The sequence below is a fragment of the Oncorhynchus masou genome, chromosome 12 (assembly GCF_036934945.1).
Source record: "Oncorhynchus masou masou isolate Uvic2021 chromosome 12, UVic_Omas_1.1, whole genome shotgun sequence".
NCBI lineage: Eukaryota > Metazoa > Chordata > Actinopteri > Salmoniformes > Salmonidae > Oncorhynchus > Oncorhynchus masou.
The window spans coordinates 74,198,457-74,223,655 of NC_088223.1; the positions used below are offsets into that span (position 1 = coordinate 74,198,457).

Sequence of the window (25,199 nt, forward strand, 5' to 3'; positions counted from 1 at the left end):
ACTGTGTATTTGTGAGAGTGTGTATGCAAATGTGAGATAGAGTATGTGTGTGGGTACCAAAAGCTTGGACACACCTAGACATTCAAGGGTTTTTCTTTATTTATACTATTTTCCACATTGTAGAATAATAGTGAAGACATCAACACTATGAAATAACACATATGAAATCATGTAGTAACCAAAAATGTGTTAAGTCAAAAGTAGCAAACCTTGCCTTAATGACAGCTTTGCACACTCTGGCATTCTTCTCAACCAGCTTCACCTGGAATACTTTTCCAACAGTCTTGAAGGATTTCCCACATATGCTGAGCACTTGTTTGCTGCAATTCCTTCACTCAGCAGTCCAACTCATCCCAATCAATCTCAATTGGATTGCGGTCTGGTGAATGTGGAGCCCAGATCATCTGATGCAGCACTCCACCAGTCTCCTTCTTGGTCAAATAGCCCTTACACAGCCTGGAGGTGTGTTGGGTCATTGTCTTGTTGAAAAACAAATGATGGTAGCCATGCTGGTTAAGCGTGCCTTGAATTCTAAATAAATCCCTGACAGTGTCACCAGCAAAGCACCCCCACACCTGCTCCTCCATGCTTCAGTGGGAACCACACATGGGGAGATAATCTGTTCACCTACTCTGCATCTCAGAAAGATACGACTGTTGGAACCAAAAATCTCAAATTTGGACTCATCAGACCAAAGGACAGACTTCCACCGGTCTAATGTCCATTGCTCGTGTTTCATGGCACAAGCAAGTATCTTCTTATTATTGGTGTCCTTAAGTCATGGTTTCTTTGCAGCAATTCGAAGGCCTGATTCACACAGTGTCCTCTGAACAGTGTAAAATATATGTTCATTTGTTTAACACTTTTTTGGTTACTACATGATTCCATATATGTCATTTCATAGTTTTGATGTCTTCAGTATTATTCTACAATGTAGAAAATAGTACAAATAAAAACAAATAAAAATGAGTAGGTGTGTCCAAACTTTTGACTGGTACTGTATATGAGAAAGCACTGATTGAGGACACCGCAGCATAGCATAGCACCCAGATGATTACTCGGTCATACCTGGCAGTAGATCTGGACCAAATACTGCAGCTCCTTGGACTCAAAGCCATTCCGTGTCACTTCACTCTGTTCATCCGCAAGGGCCAACTGGAATACAGAGAGAAAGAGAAAGGTGAGCTCTTGGTGTTTTGGGTCAAATGGCAGAAGGGCGTAGATGTGGACAAATGACAGAAAATTCTGTTTAAATAATCCTTTAACCTTTCTCTAACCCCCCTTCTTTCAAGCTAGAACACCATCCCTCACAGCCCCTGACAATTAAACACAGCCCAGTGCTCCAATTCACAAAGCTTCTGAAAGTAGGAGTCCATTTTAGATCAAAATGAATATGATTATACGAACAGGTGGGAACATATCCTAGATCAGCACTCCTACGCTTTGTAAATACGAGCCCTGTACATTTGAACCTCAATCCTTTTTTCCCCTTCTCGCACTTCTCTCCACTTCTCCTGCTGTAGGACACAGAGAAGATGAACGTAATACCTGAAAGAGGTTGTTGTGGATGACAACAGAAAAGCTTAGAGTCCCAAGCCAGCCGTCCGTAACTGACATACATGAAGTGCCACAAATGCACTGGCTGGATAGGCTACTTGGACCTATTTATTCCAAATTATTGACTGAAATTAACCCATCAACATAGTGACTACATATACAGTGTGCTTAACTTCTTATTACAGGTGCATACCAGACAATGCACCCTGCACCATTAGCAAACTGTTTTCTATTGGGTCTTGTAGCTTAGTATCCGTTTAACTGCAAGATATTAATTGCCACAATGTTTGTTCTTCAAATTATGTATTTTATTAAAAAAAAAAAAAAAAGACATAAATAGCCCACATTATCTTGAAAAATAAATGAAAGGTTTTGTTTTTCCAGGTTTCCGTTTGCCCCAGTTCTTTAAAGTTCTCTCTCAAAATCACACTTTTTAAATAGAGACATTACATTGGATGTTCTAAGTCCACAACAATGCCTAAACCACGAGACCCTTTTTAAGGTTTGTGAAAAATCCGAGAAATTTAGATTTTTGGGTGTAGTTACCCTAGCTGTTTAGCGGTGGTTTTGCAGCAAAAGTAGAGTTTGTAAAACAAATACCCACTTGATTGATGCAAATAATCGCGATATCATTCTGCCAGGTAAATATAGGCTACTTTGTAGTTAACATTGAATTGAGAAGTTTTTTTTGGAAAGTCTTTCAATCTACCAGAAGACCGTTTTCATTAGCATCATCGCTAACAGCTACACAAAGTGGTAGACATGCGCACAGCACACACACAGACAGGGGCATTCTCGTTGCCTTTTCAGAAAGTTGCAGGAAATACGATTCACTGATGCATTCTGTTCAATACATTTAGTATATTGTTCAATTCCGTGAGGGCCCTAATTATCATATTTGGACCAGAATGAGGCTCTCCGCTACCTATTGTTACTGCAATGATGCTCCACCATCTTCACCGAATGTTCTTATAATTTATTTGCAGATAACTGCAAAAAAAGCAGTGACATACCAGTTGCCTATGCAAATTAGGAAGCCAAATGAACGGCTCTCTCACAGATTCAGTAGGCTACACTGACTGACGAGAGTCACTCACTTTAGCATCACTGTTTGGCAAGCCCCGACATCTTAGGAAAGGAAACCTAGGAAATCCTTTGGTTTACTTGTCCCGATGCGATACCATGCCATATAATTTATTAATGGCAAAGGGATATAGGATATGAACTTTATTCAGTCAGTTCAACACCATTTATAAACTAGTCAACACTTGCTGTTAAGTTATCAAAATGCATTAAATAGCCTTCTATGCGCCACGATTCCGTGTGGCTGGCTATGTGAAACACGGAAAATAAAAGTGTCAGAAAACAAAAATTAGGTTGTGGATTTCGACTCATCATTACCATTACCACTTACATTACATGGGATGTGCAAATTCCCTCCGTGTAAAGAAATTCTACTGCAACCAGAGATCTGTATATAATGTAATGACCTGACTAGATCATAAATGAACAATTGTCCAGACAGAGGCTTGAGTTTGCGAATTGACGGTTTATTAAACCAACTTTACACAGGCTACTGTTTGGGCCGTAGCACACGCCAAAAAGATGACAGATAACCCACAAGCCAATCGTGACCTTCTCTTGGGAAGCCCAGACGTAAGAGAGAGAGAACAAAGGCTGAACCTGGTCTTAACTTCCAATGCTCCAACCCCCCTCCACGCCACTCCGCCAACCACCAGGATGCCCGGCATCAGAACATTCCAGGCATTCCCGTGATTGGCAGATAGCAGGTTGATTGACATGTCGGACCCCGTGAACACCGGGTACTGGTCAGTACAACACAACCACCTCCTAGCCTAACACATAACACACAGCTGTCTGTGCGGGTCGCTACAATAATGATGAGACGCTCGTCTTCTCCCTAACAATGGGAGTCGTCTTAAAGGCAGAAAGCAGGTGACAAGCTTAGGTCCAAAATAAGCCCACAAAAAAGCACTGAGTTAATTTTGTACAGAGTGAAACCTCTCACTTGGCCTCTTCTTCTCTGCTGCATTTCCCTGTCATCGCTCACTTTGTGACTGACAGGTGCCTATACTCTCAATAGATCCCTAGAAGATGCATATAGTTCATTCTAGAGGAAGAGAGGGCTCGACGGACTATCAAATTGAAACTTAAATGAAAAGTAAACTATTTAATATAAAGTGGAAAACGTAGCCAGCTGAAAATGAGCCCATAACTGGCTGATTAGCCAGCGCTAATGGAAAACACTGGTAATACCAACTCGTTTCATGCACACCACCATTGTCCCCGTATCCCAAGAACACAAGGTAACCTGCCTAAATTACTATCGCCCAATAGCACTCACATCTACAGCCATGAAATGCTTCGAAAAGCTGGTCGTGCTCACATCAACACCATCATTCCAGACAACATGGACCCACTCCAATTTGCATAGCGCCCAAACAGATGAATCAATCTCGATTGTACTCCACACTGCCCTTACCCACCTGGACAAAAGGAAAACCTACAGTCGAAGTCTTTAAAACTCGTTTTTCAACCACTCCACAAATGTCTTGTTAACAAACTATAGTTTTGTCAAGTTGGTAAGGACATATACTTTGGGCATGACAAGTAATTTTTTGTTGTTGTTTACTGACAGATGATTTAACTTATAATTCACTGTATCACAATTCCAGTGGGTCAGAAGTTTACATACACTAAATTGACTGTGCCTTTAAACAGCTTGGAAAATTCCAGAAAATGATGGCTTTAGAAGCTTCTGATCGGCTAATTGACATCATTTGAGTCAATTGGAGGTGTACCTGTGGATGTATTTCAAGATCTCAGTGCCTCTTTGCTTGACATCATGGGAAAATCAAAAGAAATCAGCCAAGACCTCAGAAAAATAATTGTAGACCTCCACAAGTCTGGTTCATCCTTGGGAGCAATTTCGAAATGCCTGAAGGTGCCATGTTCATCTGTACAAACAATAGCACGCAAGTATAAACACCATGGGACCACACAGCCATCATACCACTCAGGAAGGAGACGCGTTCTGTCTCCTAGAGATGAGCGTACTTTGATGTGAAAAGTGCAAAACAATCCCAGAACAGCAAAGGACCTTGTGAAGATGCTGGAGGAAACAGGTACAAAAGTATCTATATCCACGGTAAAACGAGTCCGATATCGACATAACCCATAAAAAAAGAGTTAAATCAAAAGTAGCAAACCTTGCCTTAATGACAGCTTTGCACACTCTGGCATTCTTCTCAACCAGCTTCACCTGGAATGCTTTTCCAACAGTCTTGAAGGAGTTCCCACATATGCTGAGCACTTGTTTGCTGCAATTCCTTCACTCAGCAGTCCAACTCATCCCAATCAATCTCAATTGGATTGAGGTCTGGTGAATGTGGAGCCCAGATCATCTCATGCAGCACTCCACCAGTCTCCTTCTTGGTCAAATAGCCCTTACACAGCCTGGAAGTGTGTTGGGTCATTGTCTTGTTGAAAACCAAATGATGGTAGCCATGCTGGTTAAGCGTGCCTTGAATTCTAAATAAATCCCTGACAGTGTCACCAGCAAAGCACCCCCACACCTGCTCCTCCATGCTTCAGTGTGAACCACACATGGGGAGATAATCTGTTAGAGAGAAAACAGGCTATGTGGGGTGGCCAGTCCTCTTCTGGCTGTGCCGGGTGGAGATTATAACAGAACATGGCCAAGATGTTCAAATGTTCATAAATGACAAGCATGGTTGAATAATAATAAGGCAGAACAGTTGAAACTGGAGCAGCAGCACGGTCAGGTGGACTGGGACAGCAATGAGTCATCATGTCAGGTAGTCCTGGGGCATGGTCCTAGGGCTCAGGTCCTCCGAGAGAGAGAAAGAAAGAGAGAATTAGAGAGAGCATATGTGGGGTGGCCAGTCCTCTTCTGTGGTGATCCTAACTGACCTAAGACAGGGAATTTATACTAGGATTAAATGTCAGGAATTGTGAAAAACTGAGTTTAAATGTATTTGGCAAAGGTGTATGTAACCTTCCGACTTGAACTGTATGTAAAAATGCTGTTCATTGACCACAGCTCAGCATTCAACACAACAGGCCCCACCAAGCTAATCACCAATCTGCGGACCATTGGACTAAACACTTCCCTCTGCAACTGGACTACCTGACGGGTTGCCCCCAGGCGGTGAGGGTAGGCAACAACACAGCCGCCACACTTACCATCAATACGGGGGACCCACAGGGGTGTGAGATTAGTCCCCTCCTGTTCACCCACAACTGCGTGGCTGCGCACAACTCCAAGACCATCAAGTTTGCCGATGACACGACGGTGGTAGGACTGATCACTGATGACGATGAGGCAGCCTATAGGGAGGAGATCAGAGACGTGGCAGTATGGTGCCAGGACAACAACCTCTCCCTCATCGTAAGAAAGACTAAGCAGTTGATCATGGACTACAGGAAACGGAGGGGCGAGCACGCCCCCCATCCACATCAATGGGGCTGTAGTGTAGCGGGTCAAGAGCTTCAAGTTCCTCTGTGTCCATATTCGCTAAGAAATTTAACATGGTCAACACACACCCATAAAATTGTGAAGAGGGTGACATTAGCTCTTCCCCGTCAGGAGGCTGAAAATATTTGGCCCTCAAAAGTTATACAGCTGCACTATTGAAAGCATCTTGATTGTCTGCGTCACCACTTGGTACAACAACTGCAAGGCATCCGACCGCAAGGCGCTACAGCGGGTGGTGAGTACGGCTTAGTACATCACTGGGGCTGAGTTCCCTGCCATCCAGGACCTCTATACCAGACGGTCTCAACGGAAAGCCCCAAAAATTGTCAAAGACTCCAACCACCCACACCATAGGCTGTTTTCTCTGCTATCGCACAGCATGCAGTACCAGTGCCTCAAGTCTGGAACCAACAGGATCCTGAAATGCTTCTATCCCTAAGCCATAAGACTGCTAAATAGCTAATCAAATAACTCCCCGGATGACCTGCATTGACCCTTTTGTGCACTAATGCTCTTGCACTGAATCTATGCATATACACTGGACTCTACCCACACACTCACACATACTTACACAGACACTCCTGTCATGACATTGGCCTCTTTGAGTATAGGAACCCCATCCCCTCTCCCTGCCTCCCCCCTTTCTTCCTTCAACTAGGCTGCTGTGGTCAGAGGTCGTAAATTCCTGAGAAGACCTCATGGACACACAGTTATAGAGAGTAGTTTTTCATGGAGACAAGGAAATCCTTCCACCTTACAGAACTTGAGGTATGAACAAATTTCATGTTCCGGAGAAAGTGTAAAAGATCAGTGAAGAATCCAGCTATGAGCTGGTCCGTTTGTCACAACTTGGGAAGCTTATGGGAGACTGTGTGGCCACATTACCATAACGCTGTTTGTATAATAGCCCCAGATATGAGGTTTACATCTAATTGTTGTATAAGATGAATGAATAAGTATGATACTGTTTACACAATTTCACAATGTGATTTGACTGTTTAATGAAGGAAAACTCAAAAAGGGAATAAATCATTAATCAGAAGACTATTAATCAGATATGAAAATACCTGAAGGGTTATATTAGGAAATTATAACTTTGTAAATTTGAATACTTTCCTTGGTGTCCCGACTTCCTAGTTAATTACAGTTACATGATTATTATTTAATCACGTAACACTAATTACTGGAATCTTTTATAAAACTAAGTATTCAATTTAATGATAGTAAAGACATGACAATCCAAAACACTTACACGTACAGACACTACATACGGCCACACACACACATGCATACTGTGTGCACATGCATTCTTCCACATTTTGTTATGTTACATTCTTATTCTAAAATGTATCAAATCTTTTTTTTCCCTCTTCTATCTACGCACATAATGAAAGCAAAAACAGGTTTTTAGAAATGTTTGCATATTTATAAAAACAAAACAGAAACATCAAATTTACACAAGTATTCAGATCCTTTACTTAGTACTTTGTTGAAGCACCTTTGGCAGAGATTATAGCCTTGAGTATTCTTGGGTATGACGCTACAAGCTTGGCACACAATGTATTTGGGGGAGTTTCTCCCATTCTTCTTGGCAGATCCTCTCAAGCTCTGGTTGGATGGGGAGCATCGCTGCACAGCTATATTCAGGTCTCTCCAGAGATTTTCAAATCAGGTTCAAGTCCAGGGTCTGGCTGGGCCACTCAAGGGCATGCAGAGACTTGTCCCGATGCCATCAGACCAGAGAATCTTGATTCTCATGTCCTGAGAGTCCTATAGGTGCCTTTTGGAAAACTCCAAGCTGGCTGTTATGTGCCTTTTACTGGAGTGGCTTACGTCTGGCCACTCTACCATAAAGGCCTGATTGGTAGAGTGCTGCAGAGATGGTAGTCCTTCTGGAAGGTTCTCCCATCTCCACAGAGGAACGCTAGAGCTCTGTCAGAGTGACCATCGGGTCCTTGGTCACCTCCCTGACCAAGGCCCTTCTCCCCGATTGTTCAGTTTGGACAGGTGGCCAGCTCTAGGAAGAGTCTCGTTGGTTCCAAACTACTTCATTAAAGAATGATGGAGGCTACTGTGCTCTTGGGGACCTTCAATGCTGCAGACATTTTTGGATACCCTGCCCGAGATCTGTGTCTTAACACAATCCTGTCTCGGAGCTCTGGGGACAATTCCTGGCTTGGTTTTTACTCTGACATGACCTGTCAACTGTGGGACCTTATATAGACAGGTGTGTGCCCTTCCAAATCATGTCCAATAGAAACAGAATGCACCTGAGCTCAATTTCGAGTCTCATAGCAAAGGGTCTGAATACTTATGTAACTAAGGTATGTTATTTATTTTGAATACATTTGCAAAAATGTCTAAAAATCTATCTTTGCTTTGTCATTGTGGGGTAGTGTGTGTAGATTGATGAGTGGAAAAAATAATTTTATACATTTTAGAATAAGGCTGTAACCTAACAAAATGTGGAGAAAAGGAAGGGGTCTGAATACTTTCCGAATGCACTGTACATGGCTACCTCAATTACCTCTTACCCCTGCATATCAACTCAGTACTGGTGCTCCCTGTATATAGCCATTAGGGTTAGGCGTTATGCTGATTTTCGTACCATTTCTGTAACATACTGGGGTATACAGTATTCCTGGAAGTACACACAAGGGACTCTATGTAAAAATAAATATATAAAACTTTAAAAAATGTAATATCAAGCACAAAACAATTTAGTCAACAGGAGGGGACTGAATGTCTCTGCTGTAACCAAGAAGCTTGATCTTGACATCTAGCCACTAGCAAGTTAGCAAACCAAATGCATAGCTGGAGCCCTGAGCTGGATATATATATATATATTTGACACATCTTAGATTTCTTATAGTTTTTCTTAACTTTAGTGGCGCAGCATACATTTTTTTTACGGTATTGAAAATCATAAATCTTATTTTTATCTTTAATTCTGCATTGTTGGAAAAGGACCCGTAAGTAAGCGTTTCACCATTAGTCTACACCTGTTTATGAATCATGTGACAAATAACACATTTTATTTTATTTGCGCACTGGACCTGACAAACTTATTGATACATACAGTAGTAGGCCAACTTTACCATCAGTTATTTGCAATAATTTTATGCTGTAGGCTAAGTGTCATACATTCACATTGTAGGCCAAACACGTTTTTGTCGAATGCAGGGGGGGACATGGGAATTTCTTTCTAATTTTATGGAACATTCCACAGAGTTGCATGACATTTTCGCATAATTTATAGCTGAGAAAGCTAAGTAGTGAACAAAAACCAGTGGCCTCACTTTCTCAAGCCATTGCTTTGGCATGTGACACCTTACAACACTGACAACATCTATTGCTTAGCTACGCTGCAAGCACAATAAAATAGTTCCATTACTTCAATGCCAATTAGTGACCAAACAAGCCATTGTTTTCTTCCTAATTTAAAGCTACTTGCCTCTATATCTCCCAATCAATCCCTTGTAAATTCCTTTAGGAAGGACAAGCATATAAAGATGTAACACACAGAGGGGATTTAACACGATGTTGCTATTGCAGAGACCATGTTTAACAATCCACCATTGATTGCTAGACTATGTAGTGAATTGTATGGTTTGTGTGTTCCTTCATACACAGTGTACAGACCACAGACATACACAGCACAACAGTCTGTGTTTACCCCCATCATTGCATACAGACAGATTACAGATACACACAAACACAATCAAACTGAATGGCCCCCGCTGTCCTTTGTGCCTGAAGAGGTCTGCTACGTATCCTCCAGGCACCAGAACCCGATCCGCACCTCAATCCATCCCTGTGATTGACATGTCATTATGAAACGAGCTGGGCAATGCGTCCAAGCACTAACCTCCGAGAGCGAGTGAAAAATAATGGTATTGCATGTTTACACAGTTAAACACACACACACTGGGTTTGGTGGGGTCTTTGTGTAACGATGAGCAAAACAAACCTAGACCCTTCAGATTCCCTTATTGCTATGGAGTGGTAGACACAGCAGCCGCTTTAGACAATAGACAGCTCAGCTCTAGCCAGGTTAGCATAGAAGTTGTTAATACACTAATCCAGGTGCAGTGGGACTGGTGCAGGACCAAACCCAACACGGTACACAACAACAGAACAGAACACCGATCAGTAGTAAGCTGCCTTTACCATTCAGAGCAGAAATTTGTGCTGTTGATTTATAGGATAAACAGTGGTGCGCTTTATTTGAATCTGGGGCTGCCACTTGGTTAAATCTACCCTTGAATATGTGTGATACAATTCCAATTATGCCACTTTGACAGTGTTGAGGGCTGAGGGGCCTCCTCTAATGCAGCTGAACTGCTGTGGATATGGATAGTATAGATTGCATACAGCCAATAGGTCAACCCGCTAAAGTGGTGACGGTCATGATGTGGGCTGGCTAAGCTTGACAAACAGACGTGAATCATTTCAAACAGGTCACAAGATCAAAAAACGAGGCCAGGTTCAATATGCACCTCGATCCACACTGTTAGCCCACTTCAAAACAGACACATCATGGAAAAGGCCTCCATATTAGACACAATAGCAACAGAAGCTTACTCAAATGTGACCCAGCATTCAGACAAGGGACTCGAATCATGGGGAAATGCCATGGCTCTGTCAAACAGTCAATTTCACAGTGCGTGGATGGAGAGTCATCCTTGAAAAATGGCAAAAAACAACCATACACATCTATGGTCTACATTTTGAAGAGCTTCATTAGTGTCCTTGGCATTAGCCTCTAAGTTTTGGAATTAAATAACTACAGAAATAGCATCTTGTCAGTTCCACGTGATACGTCAGTAGGTGGTTGTGAGGGCCTTTTCACCTCCATCTATTGAGCCAGCAGGTTTACCGTCTGTACAAAACAATTGTCAAGGCTAAGTGTGGGACGCAAAATAGCAGGCTTGGTTTAAGTACCACTGTAGCTCCAGACGGCTTGGCACAGCCTACTGTTTGCAGCGACTCTTCCTCCCTCTCTCCTTCTTCAGTGTTTTCACTTTTGTTAGCTTCCATTCTTCTCATATCAACTCTCTCTCCCCATTTCTTCATCAGTGTTCTGTGTTTTCACTTTCGTTAGTTACCGCTCCAACTCTTTTTCTCAACCCTGGGGTCTAAAATCTCCAAACTGAAGTGGTACGTTTGCTCAATTAGTTCTACAGACAAAGAACCTTGAGTGAGCTCCAAGCTTGACAAAGAGCTACAGAGGAGAAAGTTGTTTGTTCTTTAAGAGCTTAGAAAGTGTGCTGATCAAACAATGTTCGGGGACGAGGGAGAGAGACAGAAACACACATGGAAGAGTTTTTTGGGTCTCATTAAAGTTGACTTAATGTAAGAGAGATGCTGGAAAACAGCTAACGGTAATCCCCGTCCGGTTTCTGTGGGCTCGTCCAAAAAAATGCATGGTAGTAGGAGAGAACATGACCTAGTTCTTCGTTCTCTGTAAGCAGAGTTCAATAATGCTGCCGCCTGCAGCATGACTAGCAAGAGAGCACGGCTGGGCTCAGGACAATGATACAGCTAGTTCTATATACCAACAGCAAGGCTTTTCTCAGTGCAGGGCAGGGGCAATGAAAACAAACCCCAAATGCAATCCCAAAGAGACAGTCATTTGAGTTGAGCAAAACATACTTCCCTGTTACTGCAGGAAGGTGTTAAGAGTTTGGACTTCTGAACAGAGAAAGGGTGAGTGTTGGGTGGTGGTACATACCAACTCAAGCTGTCATGCACATAGTACACATACAAACACAATTTGTTTCACACGCACGCACACACACAAATGGAAATGGTAGGCTACATGTACAAATGCACTTGCACACACATACACTGTCAAACAGACTGTGTGTCTCTCTCGCACGCACACACACACACACACACACACCCACACACACACACACACACACACCTCATTACCGATGGCGCTCAATGACAGTTCAGTGAACCGGGAGCGACACAGCAAACGGGTCTATTGTTCAGTTGGGATCCCTGCTGCTGAACCACACGTTAAAAACAACTTGTTCCACTCCGTAAAAAAAAGTGACTAATTCCAACACCCAGCCAGTGCATGTCTAGCAGTGAAATACTGACTTGTCCATTAAGACTAAATCCACCAGTGACAGAAGACCATCCACGGTGGCCTTGCTGCAGAGAGAGAGAGAATGTATGTGTGTGTGTGCAGACGTGGGTGAGCAGCTATTACGGCCTTCTAGCTCTGTAGTTTCTGAAGAATAAGCTCAAAGCTAACCCACCTGCTATATTTTAGCCTAAAAAAAGCTTTCACTGACATACAAGGACAAACTCAAAGGACTGTCTCCCAGCACTGAGAAAGGCGAGATAGACGAGAGAGAAAGATATAAAGAGGAAAAGGGAGAGAGGTCCTCTCAGTCAGTACTCACAGCATTAGAGACCCGTTGCCACTGCTTTGGTCATACAGCCTTTTGTTTGTTTCCCTTCACGGTGCCTGCCGGGGGCTGAACGCAGAAAGAGAGCCCCCCCTACTGAACACATACACACACTGAGTCCGTCCTCCCCCTTTAGCCTGGAGTATCCATGTCTCACAGTGTGTGTGTGTCTCAAAGTGGCAGGTTCCCCAGTCCCGCAAGCCTCTGTTCCCCTCGCGTCCGAGAAACAAATCCACTCTCCAGGATACAGAACCGTCTCCTTGCAATATCTCTCTGTGTGTGTGTGTGTGTGTGTGTGTGTGTGTGTGTGTGTGCGTGTGTGTGTGTGGAGTGCAACCCCTCCCTGTGTGGGATTCAGAGAGAGAGGAGGAAGGCAGTGGTAGCACCAGCAGCAACTGTAGAGCAGTGGTTTGTTGGGTTTGGAAGATTCCACGTCGGGACCTGTGTGTTTTTCATCCCATCGGTTTTGTTCTCTCTCTCGCCATCTCTCATCCCAGTGACGTTCTCTAGGTTCCCTTCTCTCCCTCTGTTCTTACTACTTGGTTAGCCCTTCCCCACAGCATATTTTACACTCAATTTGTCAGGCAGAAGTAGTAGTTGACGAAAAAGAGGTTCTCTTTCCTTTCTTTTTCCTGCCCTGCGCTAATCCGCTCTGTCCGTCTTTCAACCACATGCTTTCTCACTCTCCTCTTTTCCTCACTCGCCCCCTCCCCCATATCTCATTGGTACAGTCCCCAGGACAAAGCAAGAGGGTTGGAGAGAGCCAAAAGAAACAGAGGGGAGGGGTGTGTAGATGTGGTGGGGAGGAGGGGGATGCCCTTGCAGGAGAGCAGTTCTTTTCTCCAGCATGTGCAGTCTTTCAATCTTTTTCTTTCCTTTTTCCATTTATCTTCTGGCCTGTGGAGGGGCAGAGGATTAACAGCACAGTGCAGACCCCTCAGTGAGAATCTCCCTATCCCAAATAATAAGCAGAGTTGAGAGGACAGACACACACCAGCCTGTGATCAATCCCCCAAAAACTTGAATTATGCAACATTTACACTTGACTGTACATTTACATTTGTTATAAATTAAGAGATTTTGCAACCATGTTCTTTCGACCAATCGACTGCTAGAAATTTTAGAACATGTATTTTCCCATATACAGTGGGGAGAACAAGTATTTGATACACTGCCGATTTTGCAGGTTTACCTACTTACAAAGCATGTAGAGGTCTGTAATTTTTATCGTAGGTACACTTCAACTGTGAGAGACGGAATCTAAAACAAAAATCCAGAAAATCAAATTGTATAATTTTTAAGTAATTAATTTGCATTTTATTGCATGACATAAGTATTTGATCACCTACCAACCAGTAAGAATTCCAGCTCTCACAGACCTGTTAGTTTTTCTTTAAGAAGCCCTCCTGTTCTCCACTCATTACCTGTATTATCTGCACCTGTTTGAACTCGTTACCTGTATAAAAGACACCTGTCCACACACTCAATCAAACAGACTCCAACCTCTCCACAATGGCCAAGACCAGAGCTGTATAAAGACATCAGGAATAAAACTGCACAAGGCTGGAATGGGCTACAGGACAATAGGCAAGCAGCTTGGTGACAAGGCAACAACTTTTGGCGCAATTATTAGAAAATGGAAGAAGGTCAAGTTGATGGTCAATCACCCTCGGTCTGGGGCTCCATGCAAGATCTCACCTTGTGGGGCATCAATGATCATGAGGAAGGTGAGGGATCAGCCCAGAACTACACGGCAGGACCTGGTCAATGACTTGAAGAGAGCTGGGACCACAAAGAAAACCATTAGTAACACACTACGCCGTCATGGATTAAAATCCTGCAGCGCATGCAAGGTCCCCCTGCTCAAGCCAGCGCATGTCCAGGCCCGTCTGAAGTTTGCAAATGACCATCTGGATGATCCAGAGGAGGAATGGGAGAAGGTCATGTGTTCTGATGAGACAAAAATAGAGCGTTTTGGTCTAAACTCCACTCACCGTGTTTGGAGGAAGAAGAAGGATGAGTACAACCCCAAGAACACCATCCCAACCGTGAAGCATGGAGGTGGAAACATCATTCTTTGGGGATGCTTTTCTGCAAAGGGGACAGGACGACTGCAACGTATTGAGGGGAGAATGGATGGGGCCATTTATCGCGAGATCTTGGCCAACAACCTCCTTCCCTCAGTAAGAGCATTGAAGAAGGGTCGTGGCTGGGTCTTCCAGCATGACAATGACCCGAAACACACAGCCAGGGCAACTAAGGAGTGGCTCCGTAAGAAGCATCTCAAGGTCCTGGAGTGGCCTAGCCAGTCTCCAGACCTGAACCCAATAGAAAATCTTTGGAGGGAGCTGAAAGTCTGTATGGAGGAGTATGTATGGAGGAGTGGGCCAAAATTACAGACCTCTACATGCTTTGTAAGTAGGAAAACCTGCAAAATCATCAGTGTATCAAATACTTGTTCTTCCCACTGCATTGACACACCCTATGTGTTTTAATAAAATTAACTATATGATTGAGCTTGTCTGACAATTTAAGCTTCAGGTTTGATGCGTCAAGAGGTCACCAGAGATCTAGATAACCAGAAGGAATACATTTTTCACCAGACCCAACTATTCTCTCGCTTTTGCAGATTCTGCCATTACTCTGCTGACGTTGCCGGTAATAGGCTACAGGAGGAGTAGGCAACCTTTCTCATGTGAAATGCCAATTTATCTTACCATTTCTACCGATCTGCGTGCCAGTTATGGTTTTCATATACACATTTTTTGTGACAGTTTAATTTATAACGTCTTCGCATCTCAAAATCATTGTTGTGATTATTCAAAATTCTACCCAAATCTAAATGAAAATTATACAAACCTAAAAAGTTGCCATTGCCAACTACTTAAAAACAGCTTACAAAAAGCCAACAAATAAAAACATTGCAGGTAGAAAATGTCCTGACAAAAATATCCTATAAATCATATTGGCTACACATGGCCTGTGTGCAACAAGCTTGAATCAACATTGTATCAACTATTAACTGGGGCGGCAGGTAGCCTAGTGGTTAGAGCATTGGAGTAGTAACCAAAATGTTGCCAGATCAAATCCTTGAGCTGACAAGGTAAAAATCTGTCGTTCTGCCCTTGAACAAGGCAGCGAACCCACTGTTCCTAGGCAGTCATTGACAATAAGAATTTGTTCTTATTAACTGACTTCCCTAAAAAAAAATATATATATATATACACATATACATACACACACACATATACACACACATACACACACATACACACAGGCATTACTAATGAGATATGAGGTAACAACAGGTGTTAAAAAAAATGTTTGGTAGGTGTTAACCTTGTGTTAAGATGCCTATGATTAAAAAACAAAAAGCAATTATTGTGTTGAATTATGCTTGGGAAATAAAGATAGAGATGGTTTTACAAAGGTAGTGGTAATATTTCATTCAGTACAGAACATTGTAGACAGTTTAAATTACCCTATCCTGAAGCTCAACTTTCCCAATACCCAGGAATAAAAGGCAACTCTAAAATGTGCATTTTTGTCACACAACACAATGCCACAGTTCTCAAGTTTTGAGGGAGCATGCAATTGCATGCTGACTGCAGGAATGTCCACCAGAACTGTTGCCAGAGAAGTGAATGTTAATTTTTCTACCATAAGCTGCCTTCAACGTTGAATTTGGCAGTACATCCAACCGTCCTCACAACCGCAGACCATGTGTATGGGGTCATGTAGGCGAGCAGTTTGCTGATGTGAATGTTGTGAACAGAGTCCACATGGTGGTGGTGGGGTTATGGTATGGGCAGGCATAAGCTACAGACAATGAACACAATCGCATTTTACCGATAGCAATTTGAATGCACAGAGATACTGTGACGAGATCATTGTCGTACCATTCATCTGCCTACATCACCTCATGTTTCAGCATAATGCATGGCCCTATGTCGCAAGGATCCGTTCTCATCTGAGTGGAGAAGTGCAACTGAAGCACGAAATGTATCTGATGCCGAGAAGAAATTACAATAATAAGCATTTTACATCTGCGTTTACAAAACGCAGCAAGATATTTCTTGTGCGTTTTACATTTTTTCCTTTGTGAAAAACTCAGAATGCTGCATTAATGCGACCCCTAAATTTACCTTGCCAGTTAATCTAAGTAAGTGGCTGAATTAATAAGGGGCATCATATTGTGTTAGCTTTCTGTCGTGTTTGAGAAGTCAAAGCTCTTTGGATGAGTTATTTGTACAGCTGTACAGTCTCTTACACTGCACCAAGTACGAACAAACAAACTGCTGCCATTGACCTAAGGGAATTGCAGGCGTTTCAAATAATGCAGGGATTCGGTACGAAGAAGCATAAGCAACTTTTTGTTTGTTTGCCAGTGGAGGACTGCAGAGGTAGATGAGGTATTTGGAGTGTCCCTCCCACACAACAAACTTCACATGCTGGTATTTTTGTCAGGCTGTAGAAAAGGAGGCTTTCAAGTGCTGTTAACCTTTGGGGCTACACTGCAGTGCTTCAGAACAAACAGAGAGAAACATTGAAAGATATATTCAATATGACCAACTGGAAGGTAAGCTACTGTTCCAGGGCTCTACAGTGCTACAATTTTGGTAGAATATGCTCCAAAATATTTTGCTGTGCTACCTGGAATTGTAATTTGGAAGCACCACCAAAGAAAACACCCAGATAATAATTGTAATAATTACTTTGCTGTACCGTAGTCTCTTCAATGCCATAGAGAATAGACTGAGGACAGATTCGTGACAGTCCTGTTGAGCCATTACTACAAGGAAAACGGCTTGTTTCTAGACCAAACTTTTCAAATACTATGCTACCGGCATAATTTTTTGTTGTTGTAACTGTACTCCTAACATCTCTTTATATGCGCCTATATTTTTCAACTTAGGAGCACAAATGTCAGCCTGTATGGACTGGACGGAGATCGCAGCAGTAAGTGGATGAGATTAAGGATCGGGAGTGGAGTGTGAAAAATTGCAAAGCTGCTTATGAAACAAATAACATAGCAGTTGACTTACTCATTGTACACGCTGTTACTGCACACACAAGCACAGTGTCACGCAATGACACAAACATAGGCACACAGATGTGAAGGTACACAAAGACATGCGTATGTCAGAGGCTGGTGGAAGTCACTGTAGGAGGATGGGCTCTTTGTAATGGCTGGAATGGAATTAATGGAAAGGAATCAAACACATCCAACATATGGAAAAACATTTGACTCAGTTCTTTTTACTCCATTCCAGTCATTACAATGAGCATGTCCTCCTATAGCTCCTACAATACTCCTCTGGCATACACACGCACACAGCATGTCAAGATAGCACTGAAAACACTAGGACTGTTTCTGCTGCTGTGACGTCACTAAGAGTAGACTACATTGACAGGGCAGGCGGGCAAGCATTCATTGGGGCTAAAAAATTATTTACACCGAAGCTCCGAACAACTCGTCAATATGGTGCCACTGCCCTGTTATGCACGGAACTCTCCAGCAGCATAGTGCTATGCTGACTCTTTTGCAGCATGGTACTTTCCTAGTGTCCCCAGTAGTCACACACTGCAAATGACTGCGGTCTCCGTAATAACCGTTAGAATAGCAAAACTATGTGCTGCCATAGAAATAGAATGAACAGAACGGGCATCCCCGTTCTTGTCAATGATGGCATAATGGATGGCCTGGCGGCCATTGCAAGTGTACCCATAGGAGCAGAGCAGAAAGTAAAAAGCTGGACGTGTACCCATCAAATGTGGCGAACAGTACAGTAAATATAAAATTCACAAAATCAACAGTGTAATGTTAGGATTCAGTCTCATGTCAGTTGACCTTTGGTCTAATAATTTTCCCATAATCTCGAAACTGTTCCCTGCTTTTCATATTTCTTCTGTAAGAAACATTTCAATTTAGCCCTATCCATAGAGGCCAATTCCCACAAGTGTAAACGTTGCGAGTGTATCGTAACCTAATACATCAGATAATAATCACTGAGCTCTATTTTAACAGAGCCGTGCAGCTTTTTTGCCAAAACTTGAGGATTTTACATGTTGTGGTGGACACCTTCAAACACCTTGTTTCCGCGGAGTTGCAAATAAGCTAAATTAGCATGACAAGAACTGAATTAAATGTAAAGGCCTTGAAAATAAAAGCTCAGTGCTCTGTTGACATTTCACAGAGATATGCTTGTTTGTGAGAAATCTTTGAAAAAATAATTTAGCATTATTTGAAAAGTGTATACTTAAATATGAAAATAGCACGTCTAGTCTCAAAATCAATATCCATCATTCCTCTATATTGTTTTATGTCCTGCGGATTCGAGAAGGAAGATGACGAGCTCAACAGGATTGTGAGCCTGTCAGGTAGCCATCATTCTCGCACCACGTTCAGCCTAGCTGACGTAATGCTGTGTGCAATTTTCCTAATTTTGGACTTTTTCTCCCTCTGGCCTCTATTGATTTAGTCACCATAATTTTGGACATCCTACAAGTGTAAAAACATGAGATTTGCCCCATTGGTTTTCTTAGAGGGTTATCTACACAACAAATTATTGAACAAATTGGTCAAAATATTAGTTTTTGATTGGACACCCTAGTCCATGTTACCGCAGAAACGGACTCAACTGCACGAACACCCGGCTGTCCCGCCTTCAGTCAGCTGTTTGTAAAAAAATAAATCAATAAAATAACAGTTGACGGTTATTTTATTTTCATGACGGTCTTCATTCGTAACCGTCAGTTACACAGTAAATGTGCCAGTTCTAGGTAGCCTACATTAGATTAAGCTTTGCAGCAATGCTAAGCTAAGTGCACTGTACAGAAGGGGGGAGTTTCGCATGGGCACAGTTGGAGTGTGGACGTCCCAAGTTGTAGATCATGTACTGGGACAAGGAGACCCCCAGCTCCGCTAAAACCAATGACAACTGTGTGCTTTTTAAGTGATTGTTAAAGATGCACTAAGCAGAAATTGCTCCACCATTTCCTGGTTGCTAAAAATAGTTGACTAATTTCAGTTCACGTGACAAAACAAGCAAGTATAGTGTACATAATCATTATACCATCTAAACTGCTGTGAAATACATTTTCCACATTAACCAAAAATATTGTACTTTCAGCTGTTTGAAGCTGGTGTACAAAACCAAAAGTAAAAGACGCAAGAACAAAACTTAACAGAAAGCATAGAAATAACGCACATAGAACACATCTACTGCTTCGTAGACTTTCAATGAGAATGACAGATCTAAAACACACATTTCTATGTGAATTTGGTCGGGTAGCCCAAAATAGTTACATATTGCAGATTTAACTATTTGGTTGTAATTTCATCATCTCTTGAAAAGCATAGTCAGAACAATAAATTTTGGATTATTCCATGCAAAACAAATGCAACATTTAGCTCTATCATCAGCTTTAGGCATTTACAGCAAGTAACTGCATGCTTTCATGACCAGTAAATATCAACTGATCATGTTGAGGGAGATACGTGAGGGTAGCCTCACGATATGTCAATATTGGATACTATTAGTTGGATATTTGAGTGATACAAAATAAAAGTAAACTATACCTGACAAGTACAAGTGGTTTAGGTTAATTTCCCAAGTTCAACACCATAGTGCCCACAAAGCTCATCACTAAACTAAGGACCCTGGGACTAAACACCTCCCTCTGCAACTGGATCCTGGATTTCCTGACGGGCCTCCCCCAGCTGGTAAGGGTAGGCAACAACATCTTCCACGCTGATCCTGAACACTGGGGCCCCTACGGTGTGCGTGCTTAGTCCCCTCCTGTACTCCCTGTTCACCTACGACTGCGTGGCAAAGCACTACTCCAACAAAATCATTAAGTTTGCTGATGACACAACAGTGGTAGGCATGATCACAGACAATGATGAGACAGCCTATAGTATAGGCAGTGTGGTGCCAAGACAACAACCTCTCCCTCAATGTGAGCAAGAAAAAGGAGCTGATTGTGGACTACAGGAAAAGGAGGGGAAAACAGGCCTCATTAACATCAACAGGATGTAGTGGAGCGAGTCGAGCGTTTCAAGTTCCTTGGTGTCCACATCACCAACAAACTATCATGGTCCAAACACACCAAGACAGTCATGAAGAGGGCACGACAACAATTTTCCCCCCTCAGGAGACTGAAAAGATTTTGCATGGGTCCCCAGATCCTCAAAAAGTTATACAGCTGCACCATCGAGAGCCTCCGAACTGGTTGCATCAACACTTGGTATGGCAACTGCTCTGCATCCGACCGTAAGGCACTACTGAGGGTAGTGCGTACAGCCCAGTCATAGACTCACCCAAGTCTCGGAAGCAAGCGGCACCAATGTGTCGGAGGATACACTGTTCAACTGACGACTGGGGGTCAGCCTGCAGGCCCCCGGCCCCCCACAAGGAGTCACTAGAGCGTGATGAGCCAAGTAAAGCCCCCCCGGCCAAACCCTCCCGTAACCCGGACGATGCTGGGCTAATTGTGTGCCACCCTATGGGACTTCCGATCACGGCTGGTTGTGATACAGCCCGGGATTGAACCTTAGACCGATGCACCTCTCAGGAGGCCGAAATGGCTGGCTTTCTATGAAGCTTGCTCCTCCACTGTCCGATGATTAGGTGAGAATAGCGATTCACCGTTCAGTTTGAACCTATTAGAACCTATTAGAGCTCCTATTAGAGCTCCTCCTTCACTGTCCGATGATTAGGTGATAATAGCGATTCACCGTTCAGTTTGAACCTATTCGAGCTTCACATCTAGGAAGCTGGGACTGTGAGCAGTGTATCCCATTCCCCCCCTCTCTCTCTCTCTCCCGATAGAATCTTTAACAGACAGTGACAATGACCAAAAAACTCTTGGCTGAACTACAACAACCGTTGTCAGGTGGAATCACATTATTTGCAAAACATTTTCGCTTTCTACTTTCAATAACAATTTAATAAAACTCTGCGTTTAACTTCTTGAGTGTACGGGGCAGGATTTTCGTTTTTGGCAAAAAAAAACATAGGCATTTGAAACTGCCTATTTGTCAGGCCCAGAAACTAGAATATGCATACAATTGTCAGATTGGGATAGAAAACACTCTAAAGTTTCCAAAACTGTCAAAATATTGTCTGTGAGTATAACAGAACTGAAATTGCAGGCGGAAACCTGAGGAAAATCAAACCAACAATATACAATATACATTGTAATAAAATTATAAACAATAACAAATAATAATATAAAATGGCAGTAAATAATACAAAATTAATTACAAAAATAATAACAATAAAATGGTAAGTCAATAGTAGAATGTAATGTAATAAATATAAAAATATAAATATGGGAAATGAAACAATAACCTTATAACTAAATAACGGTCATCTTCACCATTACATCACTACTAGAACTATCATCATTACCACTACTACTACCACCACCATCACTAAACTGTTATCATTACCATTACCACCCATACCACTAATAGTAATAACAATAATAGTAATAATAAGTAAGTTACTGCTTACTATGCAGATGTTATTATTCAGTGTCCCTCAGGCTATTTGGCTGCAAGAGGAGCCATTGCGCCTTCGCCCATGAGTATTTTTAGTTTTGCCTCTGGGTTTAATAAGTTCAAATTTGGAGTAAATGTAGTCATTTCTGTGAAATAATGAATCTCTTTGTGAGGAATGTTTATCACAGTTAAGGAGAAAGTGCATCTCTGTCTCTACCTCCCCTGTCATGCAGTGACCCCATACACACTCCTCTTTGGATAGCCATGTCTTTTTATGTCTGCCGGTTTCTATTGCCAATCGGTGGTCATTTATATGTGTTTCTGGGGGGGGGGGGGGGGGGAATCATGATTTTTGTTTTTTGGAAATTTACTGCCAGGGCCCAATTATAGCAATATTGCTCTAGAATATTAATGTTCTGTTGAATACCTTCTTTGGTTGGTGATAGAAGTACCAAGTCATCAGCATATAGCAGGTATTTCACCTCTGTGTCAAATAGTGTGAGTCCTGGGGCTGGAGAATGGTCCAACATGTCTGCTAATTCATTGATAGAAATGTTGAAAAGATTTGGACTCAAACTGCAGTCTTGTCTCACACCTCGACGTTGTGAAAAGAATTCTGTTCTTTGGTTTTTTCTTTTTCTTTTTTTGTGTGCATTTATTAAGTCATACACCTTACCACCAAGCCCACTTTGGAGAATTTTGTAGAATAGCCCTTCGTGCCAAATAGAATCAAATGCTTTCTTAAAGTCAATAAAGCAAGCAAAGATTTTGCCCTCTTTTTTTTGGTGGACGTGTTAATTAATTAGTGTGTGTAAGGTGTATATATGGTCAGTATTTGACATTTACTTATTATTATTATTTTTCTCTAAGAAAGGTTTGAATTCAAAATGCTACAGAAAACCTTTCAAGTTAATTCTTACTCAAATTCCCCTGTTATTATTGGGGTCTGATTTGTCTCCACTTTTGTGGATAGGGAGATGAGCCCCTGGTTCCAGACATCAGGGAAGCAGCCAGAAGTTAAAACCATGTTGAACAATTTAAGCACAGCATTTTGCAACTCAGGTGTGCTGTTTTTCAGCATTTCATTTCTGATGTTGTCTAGACCACAAACCTTCTTTGATTGAATAGATTTGAGCTTTTCATTTAGTTCTTGTTGGGTTATTGGGTAATCTAATGGATTTTGTTTGTCTTTAATGACTGATTCAAGGATGTTCAATTTTTCTTGAATTTCTAATTCTGTTTTAAGTCTTTTTGTGGGATGTTTTTGTATATATTATCAAAATAAGTTTTCCAAATTCCTACATCTTGTATGGCTAATTCTTGTGGCTTTGTTGTGCTTAAATTGTTCCACCTCCCAGAACTGATTTTGGTCAATTGCATTTTCAATTTCATCAAGTGTCTTGTTGGTATAATTCAATTTATTGCGTTTCAGTGTTTGTTTATACTGTTTCAGAGTATTCATATCGTAGCTCTGGGTTGTTTTGCTGCTTTGTTGGTCACGGCCGTCAAAAGTGGACCAAAGTGCGGCGTGGTGAGCGTACATTTTCCTTTTATTTAAAATGTTGCCAACAAAACAACAAACAAAGAAATAACCGTGAAGCTTACAGGGCTATAGTGCCACTAACAAAAGTTAACTACCCACACTGAAAGGAGGGAAAAAGGGCTACCTAAGTATGATTCCCAATCAGAGACAACGCTAGACAGCTGTCCCTGATTGAGAACCATACCCGGCCAAAACATAGGAATAAAGAAACAGAATGCCTACCCAAATCACACCCTGACCAAACCAAAATAGAGACATAAAAAAGGCTCTCTCAGGTCAGGGCGTGACAATGTTTTTCGTTTGACATTTGTCTTTGGTGTTTTCTAATTGTTTTACATTCATTATCAAACCATTTGTCAGAAACATTTCATTTTTTTGTTACATTTCTTTGGTTTTCTCAAATTTGCTTTCAATGCCGCTTTTTGGAATATGCAGTTGATGTTTTGTATAGCTGAATTGACACCATCTTTATTGTTTTGGTATTGTGAGTTATTGAAAAACTGTATAGAGTTCATAATTTCATTTGAGTTCAACGTTTCAATGAATCTCTCTGCACTTGGAGCCCATCTGTACGATTGGTTTATGTTGTAGAGTTTATTGGGCTGTTTTTTAAAATTAATATTGCCGGTTAATTTCTTCAGTAACACGTTGATCTGACTGTGATCTGACAATGGTGTCTGTGGTCTGACAGTGAATGCACTAATGGAGGAGGGGTCAATGTCAGTGATCGCATAATCAACTACACTTGTCCCAAGAGCTGAGCAGTAAGTAAACTGACCTAAAGAGTCCCCTCTGATTCTACCATTAAGCATGAACAGGCCTAAGGCTCGACAGAGATGCACTAACTCCTTCCCATTGTTGTTCAGGATTGTTTCTATTATTTATAAAGGGCTACCATACAAGTGTGTCCAAATATGTGGTGGTTACCTCCAGCATCAGTGTAAATCAGGCTCAGAACCTGTTCTTGCATTGAAATCTCCACAAAGAAGCACTTTACCCCACTGCCTGAAATGTAATGATTTCTGTATGGAGATTGTCAAAAAAACTGATGAATCTGAAGGAGGAGCATAAACTGCACATATGTATACATCATTGTCACAATAGATTGTACCTTTGTTAAGTTGTAGCCAAATGACTGGTACCTTTTTTTATTTCATTCAGTGCTAAGTCTTACTTATGCCAAATGATGATTCCACCTGAGTCTTGGCCCCGTTTAACATTTTTTTTATGTTTGATTGATGGTAGTAAACTTTCTCTATAGCCTGAGGGAAACTGAGTATCTATGTCTCCACAACACCATGTTTCCAGCAGGATTAGGATGTCCTGTCCCTTGATGTTTTTAATCAATTCTGGATTTGTTGTTTTATAACCAAAATGTGAAGAGTATAGGCCCTGGATACTCCAAGAGCTGATAGTTAATGATCTCATTTATAATAAGTGATATTCACTGGTTTGTACATTGAAAAATCAAATAATAATAATTATGTATATGTCCATACACACACACACAAACACAATACCGGTGCCAATAAAATTAAGAATAGTTGTAAACAAATTAATAAGAATGGAATAAGTTTGCACAAAAATAAGTACAATGCAATCTGCAACCGTGTGTGTGTGTGTGTGTGTGTGTGTGTGTGTGTGTGT

General features: G+C 41.8%; 1 protein-coding gene across 1 annotated transcript in view; it reads right to left on the minus strand.

Annotated features, from left to right (window-relative positions):
* The window catches only part of LOC135550803 (rho GTPase-activating protein 32-like), a 242,205-nt gene that overhangs the window by 63,515 nt on the left and 153,491 nt on the right, over positions 1-25,199 (minus strand). The window contains exon 6 of the mRNA XM_064981925.1: positions 1,069-1,155. Coding sequence (XP_064837997.1) covers positions 1,069-1,155 — 87 coding nt within the window. The remainder of the gene's footprint in view (positions 1-1,068; positions 1,156-25,199) is intronic.